Source organism: Opisthocomus hoazin, chromosome 21, assembly GCF_030867145.1.
Source record: "Opisthocomus hoazin isolate bOpiHoa1 chromosome 21, bOpiHoa1.hap1, whole genome shotgun sequence".
In the NCBI taxonomy this organism is placed as follows: domain Eukaryota; kingdom Metazoa; phylum Chordata; class Aves; order Opisthocomiformes; family Opisthocomidae; genus Opisthocomus; species Opisthocomus hoazin.
Window position 1 is genome coordinate 2,737,106 of NC_134434.1, and position 23,335 is coordinate 2,760,440.

At 49.8% G+C, this 23,335-nt stretch overlaps 2 protein-coding genes across 10 annotated transcripts in view; one reads left to right on the plus strand and one right to left on the minus strand.

The window, feature by feature from the left end:
• TMEM94 (transmembrane protein 94) overlaps window positions 1–20,024 on the plus strand; it is a 53,107-nt gene extending 33,083 nt beyond the window's left edge. For 4 of the 6 annotated variants that reach the window (XM_075440881.1, XM_075440883.1, XM_075440878.1 and 1 more), the window contains 18 exons: window positions 69–384; window positions 1,122–1,295; window positions 4,366–4,468; window positions 5,713–5,930; window positions 7,157–7,338; window positions 7,536–7,674; window positions 8,309–8,424; window positions 9,332–9,431; window positions 10,900–11,008; window positions 11,547–11,736; window positions 12,291–12,368; window positions 12,751–12,836; window positions 13,401–13,482; window positions 13,797–13,951; window positions 14,269–14,363; window positions 15,969–16,062; window positions 16,315–16,485; window positions 17,332–20,024. In XM_075440881.1, coding sequence (XP_075296996.1) covers window positions 69–384; window positions 1,122–1,295; window positions 4,366–4,468; window positions 5,713–5,930; window positions 7,157–7,338; window positions 7,536–7,674; window positions 8,309–8,424; window positions 9,332–9,431; window positions 10,900–11,008; window positions 11,547–11,736; window positions 12,291–12,368; window positions 12,751–12,836; window positions 13,401–13,482; window positions 13,797–13,951; window positions 14,269–14,363; window positions 15,969–16,062; window positions 16,315–16,485; window positions 17,332–17,404 — 2,481 coding nt within the window. In that variant the 3' untranslated portion in view covers window positions 17,405–20,024. The remainder of the gene's footprint in view (window positions 1–68; window positions 385–1,121; window positions 1,296–4,365; window positions 4,469–5,712; window positions 5,931–7,156; window positions 7,339–7,535; window positions 7,675–8,308; window positions 8,425–9,331; window positions 9,432–10,899; window positions 11,009–11,546; window positions 11,737–12,290; window positions 12,369–12,750; window positions 12,837–13,400; window positions 13,483–13,796; window positions 13,952–14,268; window positions 14,364–15,968; window positions 16,063–16,314; window positions 16,486–17,331) is intronic. The other 2 variants (XR_012766001.1, XM_075440880.1) reach the window with 2 other exon arrangements.
• A 732-nt stretch (window positions 20,025–20,756) lies between these two features.
• The window catches only part of CASKIN2 (CASK interacting protein 2), a 37,554-nt gene continuing 34,975 nt past the window's right edge, over window positions 20,757–23,335 (minus strand). For all 4 annotated transcript variants that reach the window (XM_075440876.1, XM_075440877.1, XM_075440875.1 and 1 more), the window contains one exon: window positions 20,757–23,245. In XM_075440876.1, coding sequence (XP_075296991.1) covers window positions 23,149–23,245 — 97 coding nt within the window. In that variant the 3' untranslated portion in view covers window positions 20,757–23,148. The remainder of the gene's footprint in view (window positions 23,246–23,335) is intronic.

The following is a 23,335-nucleotide window of genomic DNA, read 5'->3' on the forward strand; positions in this document are numbered from 1 at the left end:
CTTGCAGGATTCTAGGCTAAAGTTCTATTCGTTGTAACAATTTAGAATTTTCCTGTTTGTCGGACCAGGTTGTTGGAGACAGTGAGGTGCTGGCTTGTGAGGCTGAAGACTTTGTGTGTGACTACCACCTTGAGATGCTTAGCCTGTCCCAGGACCAGCAGAACCCCTCCTGCATCCAGTTTGATGACTCCAACTGGCAGATGCACTTGAATTCCCTCAAGCCTCTGGGCCTGAATGTGCTGCTCAATCTCTGCAACGCCAGTGTGACAGAGCGTCTGTGCCGCTTCTCTGACCACCTCTGCAATATTGCCCTCCAGGAAACTCACAGTGCCGTGCTGCCTGTCCACGTGCCCTGGGGCCTCTGTGAGCTTGCCAGGCTAATTGGTAAGGAGAAATTGCATGAGCAGACACAGAGAAATCAGAGCTATCAATAGACACTGAATCCTTAGAGAGTACAAGAAAAAATATTTCCCCAGTCCTGGTTGCTGAGAAGGTGGGATTACAGAGCTGATTCTGTTGTTGTTCGGTTGCCAAAAGAGTCTATTACAGAGATTGCTTTTGGCAAGTTCTTACATTGTAGACACCATCAAAGGAACAAATGTCATCAAGGATATTTCTAGCCAGCCCTGGCTAGGCTTGATATTCTTCTAGCTCAAGTCTGCCAGTCTCATCAGGAGATGAAGAATACCTGCTAAATGGACAGATAGCTGCCCTACTGCCTACAGTGATGCTTTACTAGGAGTTTGGGTGTAAATAATGTGAGATACCTCATTTTATAAATGGGAAAACCAAGGCATAGAGGAGATAAGAGGTTAGGGGTAACACTAGGCTTAAAATATGGAAGCTCTTGAACTCACTTCTGTGCCTGTCCTTCAGTGTCACAGCTCCTCTCTTCAATGAACCAGGAGCATGAAATCTGTAATCGCTAATAACATCTAGTCCTTCTGAATGTTTTTCATCATAGAACTTGAGCCATCTTGGTGTAGATGCACAGCTCACCTACCTGTTGCTGGAGAGGTGTAAGAATGAGCGCAGGCAAAGCGGCACAGAAGCAGGAGAGAGGACCTTTCTTTTGCTTTGGTTAGAGCCTAATTTTTCTCCTCCTTATGTTCACGTTTCAGGTTTCACACCAGGTGCTAAAGATCTTTTCAAGCAAGAGAACTATTTAGCCTTGTACCGCTTGCCAAGCGATGAGATGGTTAAGGAAACAATCCTGGGGAAGCTTTCATCGATCACCAAGAGGAGACCACCCCTGAGCCACATGATTAACCTGTTCGTGAAGGACACCACTACCAGTAAGGCTGCCCCTTTCTTTGGGCATCTACTTGGGATGGGAGGACCTTTTCCACAGAGTCTAGTTTTTTAAAATTATGTTAGGTAGCACATAGTAAACCTGTTTTCTGGCATTGCAGAGCAAGGTGGGGGTTTTACTGGGCTTTGAGTAGACTTTATTATGTTAGTGAAACTGACACTGCACAGAGTTGAATGTTGCTCAGGGTTTTATATCCTTTTGATAGCCTAAATCATAAATCATTATCTTAGGGAGTTGTCTAGCTTACGACATTGCATACTCTATTTCTATATTGCATACTAATAAGAAATCACAGAAATTCTGTACAAACTCATGGTGACCATGAGTACACCTGAAGCCATGCTGACTTCTCCGCTCCTTCTACTCCTTCCTATTCTAATAGGAATGGGCTAGGATGGAAAGGATGTACAGCTGAGCACCATGAGGTCTTAAAGCACCTCAGCAAGATTTAACAGCTTGCCTGTCAGAGCTCTTTGTCTCTTCATAATACCTTAAACTGACTGAACTTGGCTTTCTGGAGTTGACATATGTTCAATATTGAATCTGAAATATTATTATGTTGGCCAGAGATTTACAAGGTAGACTGTCTTCTCTTGCCCAGTTCTTCTTAAATTTGTATCTTGATCTTGGTAGGAGCTTTTTCATTTGTCCTGATTGCTGCTATCTTGCCTTTGTGAGTAAGAATTTTTCTGATCCTGAGATTCGTAGTGTAGGGAAAAGCCTTTAATGTTGCCTCATTTCAACTCCTTATCCTCATTTTTAAACCGTTTAGTTTAGAGGCTGGAGCTCAGACAAATACATACGTGATCTGGATTATGCTGTCTAGAGTAAAATTTTGCCAGCGGAGTTAGTTAACTGTTGGAACACCTCTCACGTAGTAGTCTTGTACGTTGAAATTTTCTGAAATGTGTACAACTAGAAATAATGGATTATGCAGATAATACTGGATGAAATCAAATTGCTCTGTTTATGCAGAAGAGTCAGACCAGATGATCATAACTAACCTCTCTTGATACATTATTTGTGAATAAATTTTTGAATCCACCCAGTCCCATGACATGCTGAAGTCAAAGGGAGATACATAATGAATTCTACAGCTGTAGCAGAAATAGGAGGTAGCTTATCTGTATGTTCCCTTGCTATTCCATTGAAATATGTGTCTCGCCATCTGGCAGTGTTCATCCCAAATCCATAGTAACCACATGGAAATGAGGGGCTCACTGGTGTCTTCAGTGGAGTAAAAAGGCTTGATAACACCTCTGTGTTCCCTTGCTGTGGCTGCACTCTTCGGTTCCTTTTGCTCTGTCTCACCGGCTCAGCTCTAGCGGCTTGGTTCTTCCTAATGAGCCCCAGCACTCATGGATGGCTAGCCATACTCCCTGCCCTACTCATTATTTTTCTCCCTTGTGCCAGAGAAATCCTGGCCTTCAAGTTCATGGTTTAGGAAGGGAAGAGGCCGAGCTCACTTTACTGGCAATGACAGCTGAATGAACTCCTTCCAATTTATAGTGCGTGCTGTCACTGTCGTTTACCCCTTGGAAGGACTGTTGTGCAGGATGCTGATGATGCTGAATGGGAAATGGATTTCAGTTGCTGTCAGGCATGAACCTGGGTATGTGTGTGTGCATGTGGTCATCTGCAAGCTCTTGCTCTGTGTCCAGGGCATGGGTTTTGCATGGATCAATAAACATCTCTTGTTCTCTCTTTCTTAGCAAGGACTATCTGACCTTAGGAGCAAGGTGGGAAGGATTAGGTGTTTATACAATAAAATTAACTAGAGCGCTGCACAAGTACTCCTTTGTGTCCCTGAAACAGGCTCCTTCTTTCACACACAGCTCCTATTCGTCTTGGAGGTTTGTTATGCTGATAAACTTGGCATGTGATGACTATTTATAGCAGAAAGCAGAGAGCTGCTACGTTTTGGAAAATCCTCCAGTGTTCCTGAAGGTCCCTGCCTGGTGTGTGCGAGTAGACATTCTTGGCTCTTGATTTCACCAGCTAGTGTGAGCATTTGCAGTCAGCAACAATGCTTGCAAGAAGCCTTTGGGCTCATTTTTCTTGGCAGTGATGTTTTTTTCATTAGATCAGCTTTGAAGCTGTTGGGGGCAAAGTCACAGAGCAGCTGGAGGAGGGAACCTAGACAGTGAAGTCTACGTGCGTGCAATGTTAATGCATCGGTGCTAATGAAAGGGAACAGGACGTGTGGAGGGGGAGGCAGCCCCGCACTCTTTAACTTGTGTCCTCTGCCTGGGACCTGCATCAGACAAGTGACCTCACATATCTGTGGGAAACACTTTTTAACACCCCTGTCTACAAGAGAGAATGAAAAATTTTAAGTCTGTATTAAAGAGTGAAGTGGGCGGAAAAAAAACAAACCAGGAAAAGCTGTAGTGTCCATCGATTTTCAGTTCTTCCCTGATCACAATGTGAGTTACTTTTTTAGAGTCTGTTATGTTGAACTTTTGACCTGTCCTGATTTAGCACCTTTTCAGGACCCTTTGTGAAACAGGCTGCTATCTAATGGGTCACACTTTAAATTATCTTCTGCTACTTGAATAGAAGGTATTCAAGAATAACTCTTACCCTTTAGATCCACGCCTGGCCTGAAATCGAATGTGCTTTCCAACGCAGGCAGACTTTGATCCCTGTAGGCTCATCACAGATGCTTGTTCTCTCATGAGAAGAGGCGCACAGGAGTATCTTTTCTTCTGCTCTGTTGGACACAGGAGCATGATATTATCTCACCTTCTGTAGGAGCAGGATCATTACACAGTGTAAGGGGAGAGTAGGAACTGACTACGTGGCTCCCATTTTATCACAGCCTTGTTTGAGCTCACGCTTAGACAAATGGCAGCTGAATACATATTATCCAGTCTTGAATAATTTCTCGATGGAGACTGAAGACTTTCAACAGAGGAAGGGGGATATCTGGAGGGCATCAAGGCAATTTGTGGGAACACTCTGTTTTAGCAAATAAGGGAGCAGTTGGTGTGATATCCCTTTCCTGGGAGCCTGTATGTGTGATGCTGACTCATTGTTCTCCTACACTTCAGGCACTGAGCAGATGTTTTCTCACGGGACAGCTGACATCATCCTTGAGGCCTGCACAGATTTTTGGGACGGTACCGATATCTACCCCCTCTCTGGCTCTGACAGGTGGGCAGCTTTGTCATTTGGTGCATTCAGGAGCTGCAGATAAACTGCAGAGGGAACCTAGTCACTCTTTGGTAAAATTCCCTTTAGTGATGCTTGTTAAGTTATTTAACAGAAACTTCAAGTAGGTTATGAACATGAGCTGTCTGTATTTATAATATAACAGCAGTGTAAGAGATTAGATAGCAACAAACAATATGTTGGACTCTAAGACTAAGCCACTTCTTACTGTATCTGTAAACATATTAGCCTCTTACAAGCAGACTCTGACCGTACTATGTAGCAGGACTGTGAATTATAATCAAGTCATATGCTGGTGGCAGAGACTTTCTTTTTGTTGTTCATGACAAATGCCTTGTCTTACATGAACTGCAGTGTGATCAATTCTACCTGCTGTTGACAGCTTCAAACCAGTCCACCACAATGCATCACACCTGCTTAGTCCTGCTGCAATATCTGCCAGTGTCTATTGCATTTTCATCTAAAGGCTAAATTTCTCTCCCTGCTGGCAAAGCAGACCAGTAATGTTTAGTTTCATTGAATAGCAGCACGTTGTTCTTGTAAGTCTGCTTATCCTCAGGTGTAAGAAAACTCCCGCTGGTCCTTTCTGGAATATTATCAGCTTAGAAGTCAATGAAAAATCCCTTGTATAGTCTTAATTTGTTACCTTTGTGAGTTCAACATAGAGAAGGAACTTTACACTATTTCAGTGACTGAATATTGCCTAAATGGACACTTCACATACACCTGCTGAGACCCAAACTCTGAAAGGGGATAGAAGAAAAGTCTTTTAGTGTAACTATGTCTGCCATAGATACTATTGTCAGAGTTGTCAGTTCCTTCCTTGGTGTTTATCTCCCTACAGATAAATTCTTTCTGATGGCTTAAGCTTCTGCTGTCATGCAGTTAACTTCCTTGGAGTCAACGGGCAGCCATATAGAGCATATTACATTAATAAGTGTATTCAAAGAATACTGTGTTCATACTCATCAATCTGTCTGATAAACAAACAGAAACGTTCACCACTGCCACTGTTGGAATATGTGGTTTTGTTGCCTTGTAGTGCCTGCAGCTTAGAGAACGCAGGAACAGGAAGGAAAGGTTTTTTCAGAGTCTCTGACCACTCCTCATGCAATACATTTTTCCAAATACCCAACTGATGATTTCTACATTGAACTACAGTGTACGCTGTCAGAAATGCAGCATGTTTCTGCTAACGTAGTCTGTCTTTTGTCTCTTCCACACAGGAAGAAAGTGTTAGATTTCTACCAGCGAGCCTGCCTCTCAGGATACTGCTCTGCCTTTGCATACAAGCCAATGCATTGTGCCTTGTCCTCCCAGCTCAACGGCAAGTGCATAGAACTGGTGCAGGTCCCTGGGCAGAGTGCTATCTTCACATGCTGTGATCTCCCTGGGACAACCCCCATCAAACAGAGCAGTCGGAGGAATAGCTGGAGCTCAGATGGTATGTGTCTTCTGTGCTGTCTATAATAAGGTCTGCTGCTGGGCCTGGTGCTTGCTTTCTGATCAGTCTAGAGCTGTAAGAACACTGTTATTCAGAGTAGCAGATGGAAATTGAGAACTAAGGGTTTTTGGAGTAGATGCATTTCCAGAGGAAGTAATGATGTAGCAGCTGGTAGGTATGTTTCTAGTTAAGTTACTGAAGCTTGCAGAGAAATTCTTCTACTTGTGGGAAGTCTGTTTCTTAAAGCAGGCAACTGAGAGTCAAGACTTCTGGGTATTTCGATGCTTGATTGGCTGTCTAATTTTACAGAAATCATATATGTGGGTATTGCAAAGGAATTAACTGTACGGTGGTAGGTGACCATTCTCCCTTGGTGGATTTTGTTGCTGTGCTGAAGGAACTGATTCCCACTAGATGAACTGTACATCTCCTCCAGAACAGCAGTGGAAACTGAGAAATAGGCACATACCATTACAAAACTCCAGGAGGCTCTTTTGGAAAACCAGTCTTAATCTCTGCCTTGGTCTCCCATTCTGTAAAATGTGAATAATGGTGTTTCCAACATCTGGGAGGCAGTTGGGACTGAGTGTTTTCAAAACACTTTTCAGTCCCATCTGTGGCAAGCTTTACAACTGTATGAAGTGTTTTATTATTTTGTTCCTCATGCTGCATCCAGCTCCAGTTCACCACAGGCTGATCTGGTCATGGTGGGAGGAACCCTGCCAAAGAGCCTTTGCAGGCTCTTTGGGAGTGCCTGCAATGTCACTGGAGGGAACATGATCCAGTTCCTTCGCATCAGCCCCTCGTACTCTGATGCCACTCTGCCTGAGCCAGACTCGCCACGTTGTTTAAGCACAGTACAACGTGTTTAAAATGCACATGTGAACATTACGCAGCATACATCCTTTACCTTTCTGCCCCAGTTCCTTGTGACTGATCCCTGTCTTCTGTTTTGTCTTTTTCCTTTCCGTGCCTGCTGTTTCACGTTTGTATTCTTGGTCACATACATGGGGATGTCCTGAAACCGCTTCTGTGATTGGGCATGCTGGGACAAATGGATGTCTCTGCATCTTGCCTCCTGTATATGTGTGTGTGTATCTGCATGTTTCTGTGTACTCTGTCCTTGGATGTTATGTTGGTGGCCTGTCCCGCCGTGTGTACTTTGTCTGATGGACATGTGGCCCCTTGTGTCTCAATGTCATTGCGTGTTGTTTGCATGCCTGAAGAAGGGATTGGGGAAGTGATGGAGAAGGAAGACTGTATCCAGGCTCTGAGCGGACAGATCTTCATGGGAATGGTCTCATCTCAGTATCAGGCCCGTCTTGACATTGTCCGCCTCATTGATGGATTGGTCAATGCCTGCATTCGTTTTGTCTACTTCTCCCTGGAAGATGAGCTCAAAAGCAAGGTAAGCTGTCTTTGCTGAACCCCCTGAACTTGCATGTCCCCTGGTTGTCTGACTGGAGAGTTTAGCTCCAGTGCGATCTAAGGTTAATCTGATTCAGCTAATGGGTCCAGAAGGTACTTACGCTCCAACATGGCATTGGTCTGCAATACTCCGGCCTGGACAGCTACACTAAAGTCTTTTTTTCTGTTCACCTACAGGTGTTTGCTGAGAAGATGGGTCTTGAGACCGGCTGGAATTGCCACATATCTTTAACACCTAATGGTGATGTGCCTGGCTCAGAGATCCCTCCCTCTAGCCCCAGCCACGCTGGCTCTCTGCACGATGACCTACATCAGGGTGAGAGAACTGCGCCTAAGCCACTTTGAATGCCACGTGTTTCCTGGATGGTTCTTTTAAACCCATTCATAGGTTCCTGTGTCCTCACCAGATACCTGATCCCTCAGTGCTTTGAGCACAAAACTGGATGGGCCTGAGGGGTGTGTGTGTGAGCGAGAGAGCCTTACATATATAGCCTTTCTACCATGTTGGTACCACAGTTGTTGGAAACAATCATTCTTCTGTGCACCAGCTGCCATGATTTTACAACTGCTCATTAGTGCTTTTGGTTCTTGCTGGGGCCCTGGTCAAGGTGCATTACTCTCTGCTTACTTCAGGTGGGATTTCTTTACTCTCTGCTTCCCCTAGAAGAGAGTAAAGAAATTCCCCTAGAAGAACAGAGTGAGCAGAACAGATAAACTATCATGTCTCAAAAGAGCAGAGACTAGGCTCACATATCTACCTCTGAGCAGATTAGTCATCTGAAAATACTGCATTTTAGATGACTGAGTGGGATCTAAGTGTTGCTAACCTAGAAAATCAGGCCTCACGTTTCCTGGCTTCTGCAGCGCCACGTGAATATACCATGTGGGTGGCACAGGGGTGACAGAGGCAGGTTTGTGCTTGTTGTTTATGCTGCTTCTCTCTGCTCCAGTTTCTCGAGATGATGTGGAGGGGCTTCTGCTGATGGAAGAGGAAGGGCACTCAGATCTCATCAGCTTTCAGCCAACAGACAGCGATATCCCCAGCTTCCTGGAGGACTGTAACAGGGTGAGGCCCCTTTCCCTACACACTTCTGTGGTTGTCACGGCCAGTAGTATCACCTCGTTACTCCCAGAGAGAATTCCTCTTTGAAGCAGACTGATTGACTGGTTTGCGTTGCAGCTCCTGATTTCCCCCACCCTCTTCCAGCTTTGTATCTGGAGCCTGGGAAGTTTGGGATTGTCACAGTTAATTGCTTTTGCTGAGCAGGTCTTTTTTTTTTTTTGGAGTTCCGGAACAGAGATGACCACACATGGGGTAGCCTTGAGGGCCACATCTCAGGCTATCTGGGTCCCCTTCCCATGTACTGGGCAGGAAGTTGGAAGATCCCCACATTCCATGCAGACAGAAGAAACTTTATTTCTCCTCAAGCTGTGAGCCATGGCTGGTGCTGCCCAGCAGCCAGCCTGTGGGACAAACTCTTCCTGCCTCATAAAGAACTCAAATGCGCTCAGCAGAGGTCACAGAAGATCAGAGATGGATGCAGATTTAAAAAAAACACAACTTTTAGGCCTGGTTTTAGAAAGCAAGAACCCTTCCCCTTGCTGTGTATTGATGTGGCTGCAATTGAAATAGATCTAGTTGCTGGGAGACAGCACATAGTCTCTAACTAGATTCTCCGCATGAGTAAAAAGTCCTTAGAAATCCTTGAGCACAGGTTTATCTTGCTGATCTTACAAACCCTGAGGGCAAGCACAGACAGCTTGACGTGTCAGTGTAGAACTTTCACAGAAGACTTTTTACAGTGGCTTGATAAAGCCAGCTTCTGTCTGCAGGGACATCAATTTGTATCTGATCTTGAAGTTGCATAATTCTGGGAATCATAATTCTCATTTCAGCAGTTCCTGCTGAAATGCCTCTCCTTCACGCACACACACCACACACTCCCCTGCTTAGTCTCTTTTTTCTCTTTCAGGCCAAACTGCCACGGGGGATCCACCAGGTGAGACCTCACCTGCAGAACATAGACAATGTGCCTTTGCTGGTGCCCCTCTTCACAGACTGCACCCCAGAAAGTAAGTGGCACAGAACCTGGGTCTGTCCTGCTACTGCCCATGAATACCTTCCCCATCCATTTGCTCTGACTTTCCTGGGTGTGGATGTGGGTGAAGGAAAGGGGATACAGTCCAGAAGCCTAGAGGGGCATTTTGATATTAACAACCCTCTATTGCTACCTGTGGAAAGCCAGGTGTTAACTTCATTTTAATGCAGCTGTTCCCTAGCTACAGAATTGGGCTAAGAACCACTCCTTGCAATTTACATTTGTAAGAGACACAAAAGCAAACATCCAAAATGCTACTGCCTTTTATTAAATAAGCATTATCAGTGTGCTAGGAGACTTTGATCTCTGCTTTCAGCCCTCACTGCCTTATATAACTCGGAAATCACTTCCCAGAAGAATTTTCCTCTGGCAGTTGCTGTTAACACTTTCTGATGCGTTGCAGTTTTTGATTGCAGAGACCAGAAAGGACAAAATTTCTTCATCTCTCTTAGAGATGGTGTCATCTAAGAAAGTGACTGAGTGCTCAGCTGGCTAATACCTGTCCAGTCTAGAGTAAAAGTGATAAGCGTCATTATGATTTGGCATTTTAGGTACCTCTGGGCACAGTTTACAGGGTGCCAGTGAGAACCAGTTACAGCCCAGTTTGCGTAAGCAGTCAGTGCCCAATAGATTTCCTTTCTCTTTTTGACAGAAGTGGCAATTCCCCACTTTGTCTAAATCCTCGCTGTGCTGCAGATCTGGGTGCACCAGTCATTTAGCTAAGTTGTTTACACAGGAATCTGCAGAGGGTGGGTTTTGTTGGTTTTTTTTTTGCCTGGAGCATTCTAGAAAATTCATATACACACAGGGCACTGTTCACAGAGCTACAGAAGAAAAATTGGATCAAACAGCAGCTTTGATTTAGAGGCCCCAGCAGGGTGTTGATAAAAAGACTGATGAAGGTGGAAGTGCAGGAACAGGGACTGGCTCTGAGTATGGCTAAGTGTGGCACTGCTTTTAGAGTGGTTTGTTGTATTCGTGCTGTTCCTTTACACTTGGAACAGTAGTGATGTGCTGCTAAGCAGAATTTAAAAGTGTGTATTTATCTGAGGTTTGAGTTATTTAGGTTTATTTAATTTCTGCTGTTTTCTAACACGACCATTTCATGCTGAAGCCATCTGTATTATATAGCCAGGCTATATCTACAGCTCTGGTCTGAAAGAGATGTGCTAGAGATGCAAATCACTGGGTGACAGTTCTGTGAATCACAGCTCGGTTCCCGCAGGAGGGAGATATACAGGGCACTTGGACTACAATTAATTAGCTATTTAATTGCGTGCTTTGACATTGGATCTCAGTATATACAACTGATAAATATCAGTTGGGGTAATTATGAAAGATCTGATTGCTTGTTATCCAGACTGGAAAGGGTGTGTGAAACCCTGCATCTTTGTGTGCATAACAAGGTATGTTTCTCTGTTTCTCCTGCTGTCCCTTTGCAGCCATGTGTGAGATGATCAAGATCATGCAGGAGTATGGGGAGGTGACTTGCTGTCTGGGGAGCTCTGCCAACCTCCGGAACAGCTGCCTCTTCCTGCAGAGTGATATCAGGTGGGCCAGGATCCAGACTCCTCCAGCTGCCTTTGACTTGAGCTTAGCAAGTGCCCAGCCATGGGTCACACCAGACCTGGGGATTGTGCAGGGGGATGCTCACAATTGCTCTGTCCGTTGTTAGCTGCATTTGTCTTCGTAAGGGAGATTTGGGTGCTATTGAATGGGATGACTAGTTTGATCCCTTGACACAGAGATACTTCCTTTCAGAGATGCTCTTGCATGCTGAACTATTGTGCACTGACTGGCATTACAGATGCTCCTCACTGAGGGAAAGAGTGGAAATGCCCCTCTGGATCAGCCGGTTTGTTGACCTTGAGCCACAAACCCAAATATGTTCATTATTTCTCTAGCAATAACTAAAAGTCTAGGGACATTGATCCTAAATTCATGTCACAGCTCAGGACTTCTCTACCAGCAAGGTAGATAGAGGTGGCGTGGCACAGCACAGCATGACTTTACGAGCTGGACTGCTGTGAAACAAAGCTTTTCCTCCGGGATGCGGACTTTTGCTAATGGTCCTGTGTTGTCCTTGCAGTATAGCACTGGACCCTCTCTACCCATCTCGCTGCTCCTGGGAGACTTTTGGCTATGCCACCAGCACCACCATGACTCATGTCTCTGATGAGCTCACTCCACTGCAGCTCTCAGGGCAGCTCAACAGCCTGCCTTGCTCCATGTCCTTCCGCCAAGAAGAGAGTACCAGCATCATCAGGCTTATAGAGCAGGTAAGCCAGGCATATCCCCTCTAGTACTCTCTCCTCTGCCTGCAGCTCACGAAGAGCAAAGCCAGGAGCTCATGTGAGCGTTCTGGTTGAGTTGCCCACAGTAAGCTGCCAGCATTAGCTTTGCTTATGTCTCTTGTCCTGTTCGGGAAGCACAGCAGAGATACTCTTCCTGCCTGGCTGTACTGGTCTGAGGTGTAGGAGGTGGTTTGGGAATGGTGCCCTGTGGCAACAGAACATCAATATTGTTCAACTGGATAAAGTATAAACTTGCAGGGGTCCCTAGCCAGACAACAACGCAGTGCTACGGAGAAGTGTTACTCCAGAAAAGCCAGGAGTTTTAAACAAACTTACCCCTTGGCTAAATTCTGCCTTTCCCTCACAACCTCTACATCTAGGCAGGAGAATTTCTCCTGTTGCTTACAAAATGTCCGGATCCTCTCCGCTCCCACTTCCCCTGCAGGCCACACGTTCTGTCCCTGCCTGCCAATAATTGCTCTTGGCTGATAACTGCTCCCATCACAGCAAGGGCTCTGAGGGCTTGTGCTTCCTTCCAGGCCAGGCATGCAACATATGGGATCCGCAAGTGTTTCCTCTTCCTGCTGCAGTGCCAGCTGACCTTGGTTGTCATTCAGGTGAGTCCTGGCCTGGGTGGGGACAGCATCTAACTCAGAGGACAGCAGTGCTAGCGTGGATATGGGTGGCTGCAGTGGGGCAGCCTTGCAAGAGAGGAAGGTGGCCTTCAGTCAGGCTTACACAGCACATTTGGGGGAGTTACAGATAGAGACTATGTGATCTCAGCCTGCTCCTTGACCCTGCTACAGAGGTTTCTTTTCAACTCCTTTTTTGCTGGAGAAAAGCATCCTCTGCAGCACCTGCCCCAGCAGCCTGGAACATGTGGAGTGGCCGCCTAGTTACCAGCTCAGCCCAGTGTTTTGGGGGAGGACAGTGGCATCTTGGGTAACAAGACTGTCCTAGCACTACTCATGCTTTTCACTCTGGGTTGTTCCTGTGCAGTTCCTCTCCTGTCTGGTGCAGCTGCCCCCCATCCTCAGTACCACAGACATCGTGTGGCTCTCCTGTTTCTGCTACCCACTGCTCAGGTGAGTCTGTTGGATAGGGTGGAATCTCCTGCCTCCCACCCACAGGATGCACAGATCAGTCCGCCAGCCTCACTGTGTCCATGTTAAAAGAAAGCTGACATCACTCACAGCATGCTAAGAAAGCTGCAAGGATTCTTCCAAGCACCTGCTTTGAAAAGATGCTTGGAAACACAGATAGGAGCATTTGTGTACTGCTGTGTTAGCCCTGCCTGCTGCCTGGGAGCTGCTATTATCTTGTGGCTTGAACCTCCAGCTGAAAATAGTCTTTTAATCCTGATACTGTTGGACTGGACACACTGGCTGGAGCCTAGGGTGTCAGGCAGAGGCCAAGGCACCATGGGTGAGTTTTTCTCCATCACACATTTGGAGGTCACCTCTCTGCCTGTCTGCAGCTGCTGTGAATGATACCTTTTACAGCATGTGCTTATGACAGTGACCAGATAAGTGCTAACGCTCAAAGCAGTCTAACAAGGTTATTTGGGTTCAAATGTTAGGCATAGATGAAAAAGCAATAATTCTGGTGCCTGAAGTTGTTACTGAGAGACTAACTTACCTTTTTTCCAGCATTTCACTCCTGGGCAAGCCTCCTCACAGCTCCATCATGACCATGGCAACAGGAAAAAACTTGACTTCCATTCCCAAGAAGGTAGGTGGCCCATCAGATTAAGATTGTTCACACATTTTTCTCTTCTGCTTTATCCCCAGTGTTGATGCATAGCTGAGGCCCTGTTCCTTCCCAGGTCCCTTGGTAAATTGATCCGTGGTATGAGCCATGCTGTCCAAAAGCCTGGCATGGACAGGAAAGAAATCCCTTAGTGCCAGCGTGCTCACAGGGCAGATCCACAGTGCAGCATCCCATCTGTACTACAGCTTGTCTTTTGCAGCCATTGATTCCCTGATGGTTCATGTGGCAGAGGTTGGGCCAGTGACATGTCATCCTCCTGCCTCTCTCATTCACAGACTCAGCACTACTTCCTGTTCTGCTTCCTGCTGAAATTCAGCCTGACCATCTGCTCCTGCCTCATCTGCTTCGGGTTCACACTGCATGAGTCCTGCAAAGAGGTGAACACCACCAGCCTCAATCTCACAGCCTGCTCCTCCATCATGCTGCACAGGTGAGGAACTGAGCTTGGCACCCCCCTCCCCTCACCCTGTTGCTCTTGCCCTTCCCAGGTAGGGCTGATTCCCTCTCTAGCAAGCCTCAGACCTTTGCATGATCCAGCTATAATGGCTATACAGAGGGCCGAGTGCTCTCCCTATAGCCTTGGCAATTGCATCTTTGCTCACTGTTACCTCATTGTAGTAGGACAGCCTGACTCCAAGCTCACACTTAGCTCCCTCAGCTGTCAGAGAATAACATGGCCCCAACAGGAACAGGTCAGACAGCAAGTCCCTACTGTTGACTTCTTCCCTGTGTCCTCTCATTTACTAGCAATGCTGATGGTGCTCCTGACTGGTTTGGGACATTTTCCAACGCTCTTCTTGTAGCCCAGAAGCTCACAGCTGGCCTGATTGTTTTACACACAGGTAAGTCCCTGTTCCCAGACCCCCACCTTCCCCCACTCTGGCAGAAAACTTGCATCCTTTGCCTCCTATGCTGGGGCAGAAATTCCCTGGTAGAAGCAGACCCTGCAGTGGTCTCTCAGCACAGGCATAAAGCCCACTGTCTTCCTAAACATTGCCCTAGCAGATTGCAGGCAGCACCTTCAGAGCTGATTCTGCCTCCTACCAGGCTGGTGAAGTGCTGGTTCCTTTCCAGTTCCTTTCCAGTCTCACCTAAGAGCAGCGTCCATCTTTGCCTTCTTGAAAATCAGCTAGCAACATCCCATAGCTCGCCTGCTGCCATTTTGTGCAGCACCTTCTTTCCTTCCCCACAAACAGCACTAATGCAGCTGTGACTACCCTGGAAGCCTTTTTAAACCCTCTGGAGGGGCAGGGAGCCAGCCGCTGGCTGACCCTCATCACCTGTGCATGGTTGCCTGGCAGAGTAGGTCCAGCTGCTCTCTGACAACCTTAAAGGGTCTCTGCTCCCTTTCCACCATGTCATGTGGTGCTGCACCTTGGTGCCAGGCAGTGTGTTGCATGTGGAGATGTGCAGGGTGTGCAGGCCAACAGAAACGCTTCCTGATTTCAGAGGCAGCCCTACTTTGGAGAGAGGTAGTCTGCATTACTGTTTTACGTCCTTCAGACCACTGAGACTGGCAGGTGGGAAGTGCTGTTCTGAAGAGCCCAATCAAAAGCTGAGCAAATGCTCTGTCCTGTGCAGACAGCTCTGGGTCTCTGGCTGAATATCTTTCTCTGGGCTGGAGCTTTCCACTGGTGCAGGCCTGCAGTGACCCAAAGACAAGGGCAACACTCATCCCCCCGCCCCACCCCGCTCCCTAGTTCTGGTCCTTTGCCTGATGTGTTTTAGCATGCCAGGCTGCGAACCAACCTTGGCATCCCCACAGTGAGTAATCCTGTGCAGTACTGCCGCTGCGCTCCCCCCTGCCCTGCGTATCTGGGAACTTGGATTTGCTGTGGGGAGGCTACAAGGATGGTGAGGGGACTGGAGCATCTCCCCTACGAGGAGAGGTTGAGGGAACTGGGCTTGTTCAGCCTGAAGAAGAGAAGGCTGCGAGGGGACCTTATAAATGCCGACAAATATCTGAAGGGTGGGTGTCAGGAGGATGGGGCCAAGCTCTTTTCAGTGGTGCCCAGTGACAGGACAAGGGGCAATGGGCACAAACTGAGGCACAGGAAGTTCCGTCTGAACATGAGGAAGAACTTCTTCCCTCTGAGGGTGACGGAGCCCTGGCCCAGGCTGCCCAGGGAGGTTGTGGAGTCTCCTTCTCTGGAGATATTCCAGACCCGCCTGGACAAGGTCCTGTGCAGCCTACTGTAGGTGACCCTGCTTCGGCAGGGGGGTTGGACTAGATGACCCACAGAGGTCCCTGCCAACCCCTACTATTCTGTGATATTCTGTGATTGTGTGATTCTGTGATTCTGTGGTCTGAAAGGACCCTGAATGAAAGTTTGGTTTCAGGGACATAAACCCCATATCCCTTTGGAGTAATAGCTGTTGGTGCATATTGTAAAGTGTTGTATCTGTGTGTGATGTTAAATAACTCCCTTTTCCATCTGTCCCCGTAGTGTTTATATCCATCACCCACGTCCATCGCACCAAGCCATTGTGGAAGAAGAGCCCGCTTTCCAACCGGTGGTGGACGCTCACTGTGGCTGTTGTGTGAGTACCCTCAGGCCCTGATGAGGCACTCCGGAGAGCTGGAGGAAGGAGGGCTCTAGACCTGCTCCAGCACCAGTTTGCTGGTGCTGAGGAAAATGATAGTGCATGGCAATGGTTCTCCACTGCTGAATTGGTGAAGGGTCTCTGTTGTGAACTCAGGAGTGTTACATCTGGGCCTGAAAACCCTGATCTGCAGATCCTGGGAAGCTTGTTAGCTCTGCTGAGATTTGCTGTGTCTGTTTATGATCTTAGATTGCTGGGGCAAGTGGCACAGACTGTGCTGGACCTGAAACTCTGGGAAAACCTCAGTTCTTCACTGACCTTTAACCACGTTTCCATCTCCCCGGTCTCATGGCTCCTGGGTTTTCTTTCCTTGGTCCTTGTGGTTATCATCAATGAGGCTGTCAAGCTGCATGAAATCAGGTATGGAGGCAGTAGGGAAGATGGGGAGAAAGGGCTGGAGCCTCATTACAGCCTGGCCTTGAGATGGAGAAAAATGATGTTCAGGGAACAGGGTGGGGAATAAAAAGGAAAAGATGACTGCATTGTGTAAATCACCTGGCTATTGTGTGCAAGCTCATGTTCCACCTCTCAGGGAGGAAGCGCAGGGGAGGAAAGAGGGTCAGGGAAGGGCAGTGGCAGTGATTGGGAGCAGGAAGGGAGACCGAATTTCCTTATCTCAAACCAGTGGGAGGGAGACAGTCAAGGTCTATGAAATACCAGTATGGAATTGCAGAGGGCTGTTCTCTCCATCTCGTCCCATGAGGACAGAGAGGCATTGAATCACAGCACAGGAAACACGTCTTCGCACAGTGCCTGGACTGTGGGACTCATTTTCACGGGAAGTGGCTGAAGCCAAGAATTCGTAGCAGGCAAAGTGACTGGCTGTTCTTCCTAGCACAGGGAGCAGCCAGAGCTGGGCGCTGACACTAATGAGCATCGATTCGGGAAAGGGGTTGGTGAGCAAAAGCAGTGGGGATTACAGGGAACCCTGATGGGGACAGAACTGCTGTCTCTGTTCCTGGGAAGGATTTCTGGACCTTTCCCTGCTGTGTCTGGTGGCTCTGGAGATGGGACTTGGCTGGATGGGGTAGGACTGGGACTACATGTCGCTCTCTGGATTTGATTCCCCTTCAAGGTACCACAGGGCCCAGGCCAGGGACTTCCCTGCTTCTTGGGGCTGTGCAGCTCAGGAATCGCTGTGGGCCAGCCCTGTTTGCCTTTCACCTCTCCACATGCTGACTCTGTTCTTTCTTCTGCCTTCTCTAGGGTCCGGGTCCGTTACCAAAAGAGGCAGAAGTTGCAGTTTGAAACAAAGCTGGGGATGAATTCGCCTTTTTAGACCCTCCCAGCTCGAGTACCTTGGAGCCAGGGCTACACAGCTGCATCCTGCACTGGGAGAGGGGCTGCACCAGAGGCTCAGGGAGTTTCCCCTCACACATGCAAACCAGACAGCCTCCTTGCAAAACTACATCAGCACCTTCCAGGGGCCCCCAGGCAGGGCACTGCTATCAGGATCCCCCAGCAGGTATGCAGCCCCTCCCCGGCCTGCTAGGGTACTCCCAAGGGAGCCTGCAAGCTCTGGTGGCTGTTCGGGCTGCTCTTCCTTTATTTATTTATTACTAGAGGTTTTTGTTAGTATCATGGTGATGCTGAAATGAAGTGACTCCTTCCCTCTGTGTGAGCAGATAGGTTTCTTGGACCTGGCAGGAGAATCGGGGCCAGCAGGGGAGACACAGGACTGCTGAAGCAAGAGGACTCTGTTGAAACCTGTTCTGTTTTTCCATGTCTGCTCTCCTGGATGATGTGTGTGTGTGCATGCCTGTGCGTGCCCTCACCCACTTCCCTGTCCCTGCGTCCTGCGGCAAAGGAGCCATCTCTGTTGCAGTGCTGGGTGGCGGGAGCTCACGTTCCCAGTGGGACACTGGGAAGGGTCTCAGCAGTGTGCTGGGAAGCCCCTATGATGGCCAGGCTGTGGTGGGCCTGCCCTCTAGTGCTGTTGCTGTAGCCATAGCCCAGCTATTGAGTGCTTCAAGAGGGATGAGGCAGGGCTTTAAGAGGATGAGGCAGGGCTTTAAGAAAAGCTGTCCACGTTTAGCCCTAGGGATCTGGTGCCGAGGGAGGCAGGAGGGCAGCTCTGCCTGCCTATGGGGAGTCAGCAGGGCTCAGCTTCCTCCAGCCCTGTTGAACCAACTTTTATCTGCTTTAACAACCCCCAGAGAGGTTTATAACTGTGTTTCTTTTGGTAGTTAAATTGCCATTCTGCTTCAGTAAAATGCCTGCTTGAGAGGGCCGTAGCTAGAGATAAAACCTGCCAGTCCTGCCGTGGAGGGATGGGGACATTCCAGGCAGGATATCTGCATCTTGCAGTTGTGGTGGATGGCTCCTTTCCCAGGCCTGGGATTGTGCTGCATCCAGTCCTTGCTCTCCAAGGCACAGGGAAACCCCCCTCATCCTGTCTTTCTGTGATAGCGTTAGGAAGTCTCTCCCCTCCCTGCTGCTGCCCTCACATCTCTTCCCTGTTTTTCTGGAGGTCTCTTCTTCATTGGACTGAGGGGACACCTTCCCCCGAGGGCTGCTGCAAACCCTCATTTGCCCCAGTGCGGCACACAAGCTCTTGAGCTCTGAACCGACCACGGCTGTACTGGGAACACTGGTACTGTTGTGGGCTGACAGTCAAGGGCCACACAGGAGCAGACAGGCTTGGCTACTGGAATATTTGCAGCTCATGGAGATGTTGACTCCCTTCCTAGTACTAAAAACTGGCTAAAGCTGGTAGATCCTGGCACTGGTTTTGCTCCCAATATTAACACTGCAATACACGGCCATTACTTCCCCTTTCGCCTGAGACTAACAGAGAGCTCCTGGTCCTTCCCCGGCAGGCAGGGAGCTGGCTGGGAACCCCAAGCTCTGCCCTGCCGCTCCACCTCGTCTTCCTTACATTTCAGCATAACCAGAGAGCATGCACACTACTGCGTGTCTCTGAGCAATACCCTTCTCCCTGCTGTGGGTCTGGTAGGAGAGCAAAGGGGGGTTACAGCCAGCCTCGGAGCTCTGGGGACAGACGGAGGACGCTGGAGGGGGGCAGCTGGGGGTGTTCAGAGGCCTGGACTCTGTTCCTGCAGCTGGGGAGTGGGTGTTTAGATTCCACGCTGCTGGCAGGGTCGCGTGGGGTAGGGAGCCAGCAGCTCACTGAGGAGACGCAGGGCTGCTCTGCAGCGCAGCAGCACCAGGCCACTCCTGCTCGCAGAGCGGGTCTGCTCACCTTTGCCAGCTGGGCTGCACTCCGCAGAGCTGCCTGGCCCAGGGACAACAAGCTGCATCTCTCAGTTCACTAAATGCCAGCTCCAGATCTGTTACCCCTGGCACCTGAGAAATCAGCTTTTCCTTCTGCTGCCAGGGTCAGCTAGCAGGTGAGGTACGGTCTCTTCTGGGGCCGCGCTGAGCTGGAGTCAGAGGCAGCACCAAGCTGCTCCCGGCTGTTCCTGCAGAGCAACCTTCCCCCCGCCCGAGACCTTAGCTCTTGCCCTGTGCCAGTAACTGTGATAAAAGGCAGCAGATACCGGGGCCTCCTGCGGGCCACACCTTCCTCTAGAGGAGGCACCTCCAACGTTTCCTTCTCTGGGCGATCACAAACGTTTATTTTCCTGCACCCTCCTTCCCCTGCTAGACTTGGAGGGAGGCGAGGTGTATGAAGGGAACCTTTTGGATGGTCCCTCCACTGCCACCCTTCCCTCTGCCGCTGAGGTATCCGAGGGCCAGGGTGCATGGCTTCAGAAAGAAATTTCCTACAGCGAGATGTTTTTAAATGGTGTATATTTTATATTAAATTTTTTGGGATGTATGTAAAAATATTTGATTTGTATTAAAACTTGTAAATTGTATAAAAAAAAAAGAAACAAACGCAGACCCCCATGCATCCAGTGTATGAACGGCAATAAATGATGGTCTCGGATAACACACAGCGAGAGCGGGAGGGAGTTTGCACCCAGCATCTACGGCTGCTCGTGTCATAGGGTCCGAGTCGTGTTGGAGGGACACGGCCCGACAGCGTGATGCTCCTGGGACCCGATCCTGGCACTGCCTCCCACTTTCTGCTCAGCTTTGGGCAAATCTGTCCAGCTCCGACTGGCTCTTCGTGCAGAAGAGCGCGCTTACCTCGTGGTCTCCGGGGTCGCAGGCGCCGCACACGTGGCTGCTCCCCAGCACGCCTCGGTCGTGGCGGGTGGCACGGGTTGAAGCCTCCTGTGTGAACGGGCAGGGGCGAGCTGGGATGGGCGCTGCGAGCGCTGGAGAAAGGCAGCGTGGCGAGAGGGCGAGGCCTGGGCTTCTTGTTCGGAGCAAAGCTGGAGCTGGTGCCGCTGTGGCCGCGCTCCGATCACCGAGCAGGACGGAGGAGTGCCTTGCCTGGAGGCAGGCGCAGCTGAGGCTTCAGACGTGTCCAAAGCTGGGCAGTGGGGCACTGGATGGTGGTGTTGGTCCCCAGCGCTCTCCCCACAGGGCACTGCCGTGGTGGTGAGACTCGAACGGAATGTTAGCCGCGCTGGAGGTGACAGCGGGACTCTCACCAGGGGAGATGATCTGAGGAAACCCAGATCTTCAGCACTCACGGGCCAGGATAAAGCCGATCCTTGAACTTCAGAGTAGGAGACAAGCTTGTGCGATTTGACACGAGGGAGACAACTAGGCAAAACTATCAAAAGGGTAAAATATGCCCCATTGTTTAATAGAATTTAGTCTTAATGGATGTTAGTGGAAAACAAAACACACGATTAACACAAACAGAGCAGATGGTTTAAAATCTGTTGTCAGTCTGGTGATCACATGGGCTATTTTTTCCCCTCGCTGTCTTGCTGCATGGAGCAGGTGCAGCTGGGGTCAGTTAGTCCCGGTTGCAGTGTACATAACTTACGCACCATACAGTAGCTTCAAAATAGAGATCTCGAGCTTAAAAAATAGGCATTCTTCTGCAAAATCAAATGTTTAATTCCCTTATTGACGATGAGAGCAGCCTGGTGCTGCCCTCAGGTGGCTCAGACAGCGACAGCTCCACCCCAGTGTCCTCTTATCCCTGACCCTAGAGTACAAGACTTGCAGTTCTGGTTAGTAAATACATACAATAAATCACATTTAAAATATATACATTGGCCTTTAAAAAAAACATTTACAGTTTATCAACATTGGAAAAAAATAACTGGGCTTGTCCCAGGTTGACTCGTGAGAGTAAAAATCAGTTTTAAAAGGTTTCTGCAAACCTTTTGATAAAGTGCCACTGGTTGTAGCTATTCAGAAACAAATGGGGTCCACGACGTAGCACTTGCCTGTCAGACACGGTCATTTAAATACGCTCAATGCGATGTATAAATCAGAGCAGCCACCTAGCCAGGACAGAAGTTGCCTTCACTGCCTCAAACTGACCTCAAGTCCCAGCCAACAATATATTTTTTTTTTTCCCCAGAGCTTTTTTGTCTTTGCTTTTCAGCCTAGAAGCCAGGTAGGCACCTCCTGCCCGCCCGGCCCGTGGCACAACGGCTGCTCGCGAGTGGGGACCCTCGGGAGCGCCCCGGCTGCTCCCCTTCCCCTGCAAGGGGCCGAGGGGCGGCAGGCAGCCCAGTTCAGCCGCAAACTCCCAAAGCGACTGGGCAGCAACTGCCTCTCTGGCCACCTCCTCCCCTTCCAGTTTGGTTCTGCCTTGGTGATTTTTCTAAAAACGCGGGATATGTGGATTTGGTTTTCCCTTTGTTTGGAATTTTTGTAGCAAACGGCACTCAGTACAACCTTAGGTTCCTTGCTGGTGCTCCGATGCTTTCATTTGCTTGGCATGCCGAGCGCAAGCCAAGTTCAGGGCTCTTGGACATATTTAGACATGCACTACTGAACAGATCCTGCTCGAGAAATCTGTCTTCCAGCTATGCAGCCGCTCCTGCCGCTGGGACGCGGAGAGCTGTCGCTGCTGCTCCCCCGCTGCAGCCACGGGGCTGCGACCGCAGCCAGCCCGCGTGCTCCTCCGCCCCGTGCACGCGGGGTCACCTCTCCCGCTGGGATCAGAGCTGCATCTCCCGGAGTTCCAAACGCTGCTACTGTTCAACAACGCTCGCAGCGGAGTCTGCGCCAGCAGCTCCCCGCGGGGAGGGGGAATGGCAGACGGGACCATTTTCTCCCCAAAAAACGGATAGGGGAGGGAAAAAAAAAAAGAGAAAGAAAGCAGTAACCGTGCTGCCCCTTCACCCTGGCCACAGCGGGGTGGCCGCTGGCACAGGCACGGTGTCGGCAGAGGGCAGCCTCCCTTCAGCAGCACGACCCAGTCGGACTGGAGCCAACGCACAGGCCTTCGGCGCTCCATCACCATCCTCATCGCTCTGGGGAAGGGGCAGGCAGACCTCCGCGTCCAGCAGCGCCGTGGTGGAGCATCCGCTGCTTCGCAGGCTGTGCCAGCCCCGTCTCAAGGCATTTGCGGGTCCCACCGGAGGGATTTCGATCCACTTGGATTACACGCTGCCTGACGCCGACGCGTTTGGAAAAGCGGCAAATAAAGCAGAAAGGTTCCTTCTCGCTCCGCAAGCTGCCAAGCTGCGACAGGCCCTGTCTTCTGGTAGCTGCTGTCAGGCCTTGCTGGGGCTGGGCTCTGCTCAGTAAATAGCCAGCGCGGTGGCGGCTGCCCAGGGAGGTCTCTCCTGTGACACATTGTTGGCCGGGGATAAATAATTAGAGGCAGGACTCGGCAGTGCAGCGAGGAAAGAGAAAGGTCCCTTGTGGAGGCTCCTCGGCTCTGTGCAAGGGAGCGAGGGCTTCTCCGTGGCCTCCGGGACCGCGTGTGCGGCCCCTCTGGGCTCCCCTCCCGCTGCTGGGCTGGTGGGAAACGCCTGACCCCCTCGGAAACCAGCCCACAGCCGCGCTGGCACGTGCGATACGGAGCCGGGGAGAGCACGGAGGGGCGGCTGCGTTCCCAGCCGCAGTGCACAGTGCGGGCAGGGAGGCTGCTGGGGAGACCCGGAGGCCCCGTTGGGTGCCGGATCCGCTCTCCCCCCGTCACGAGGGGCACTGGCGGAGCAGCCGGAGGCAGGGAGGGGAAGGAGGGAGCAAGCCTCAGTCCAGCATCGCGTCCAGCTGGTCGGCCAGGTCGTCGAACATGTTGCTGATGTCTTCCAGGATGTTCTTGGCTGAGTGCATGGCCCCGGGGCGGCTGGGGGGAAAAGGGAGAGAATCAGAACACGGCCCAGAGGCTGCAGGTAGGGTTGGGGTAGGGGTGGCCAGGCTGGACCCGACCCCCTCG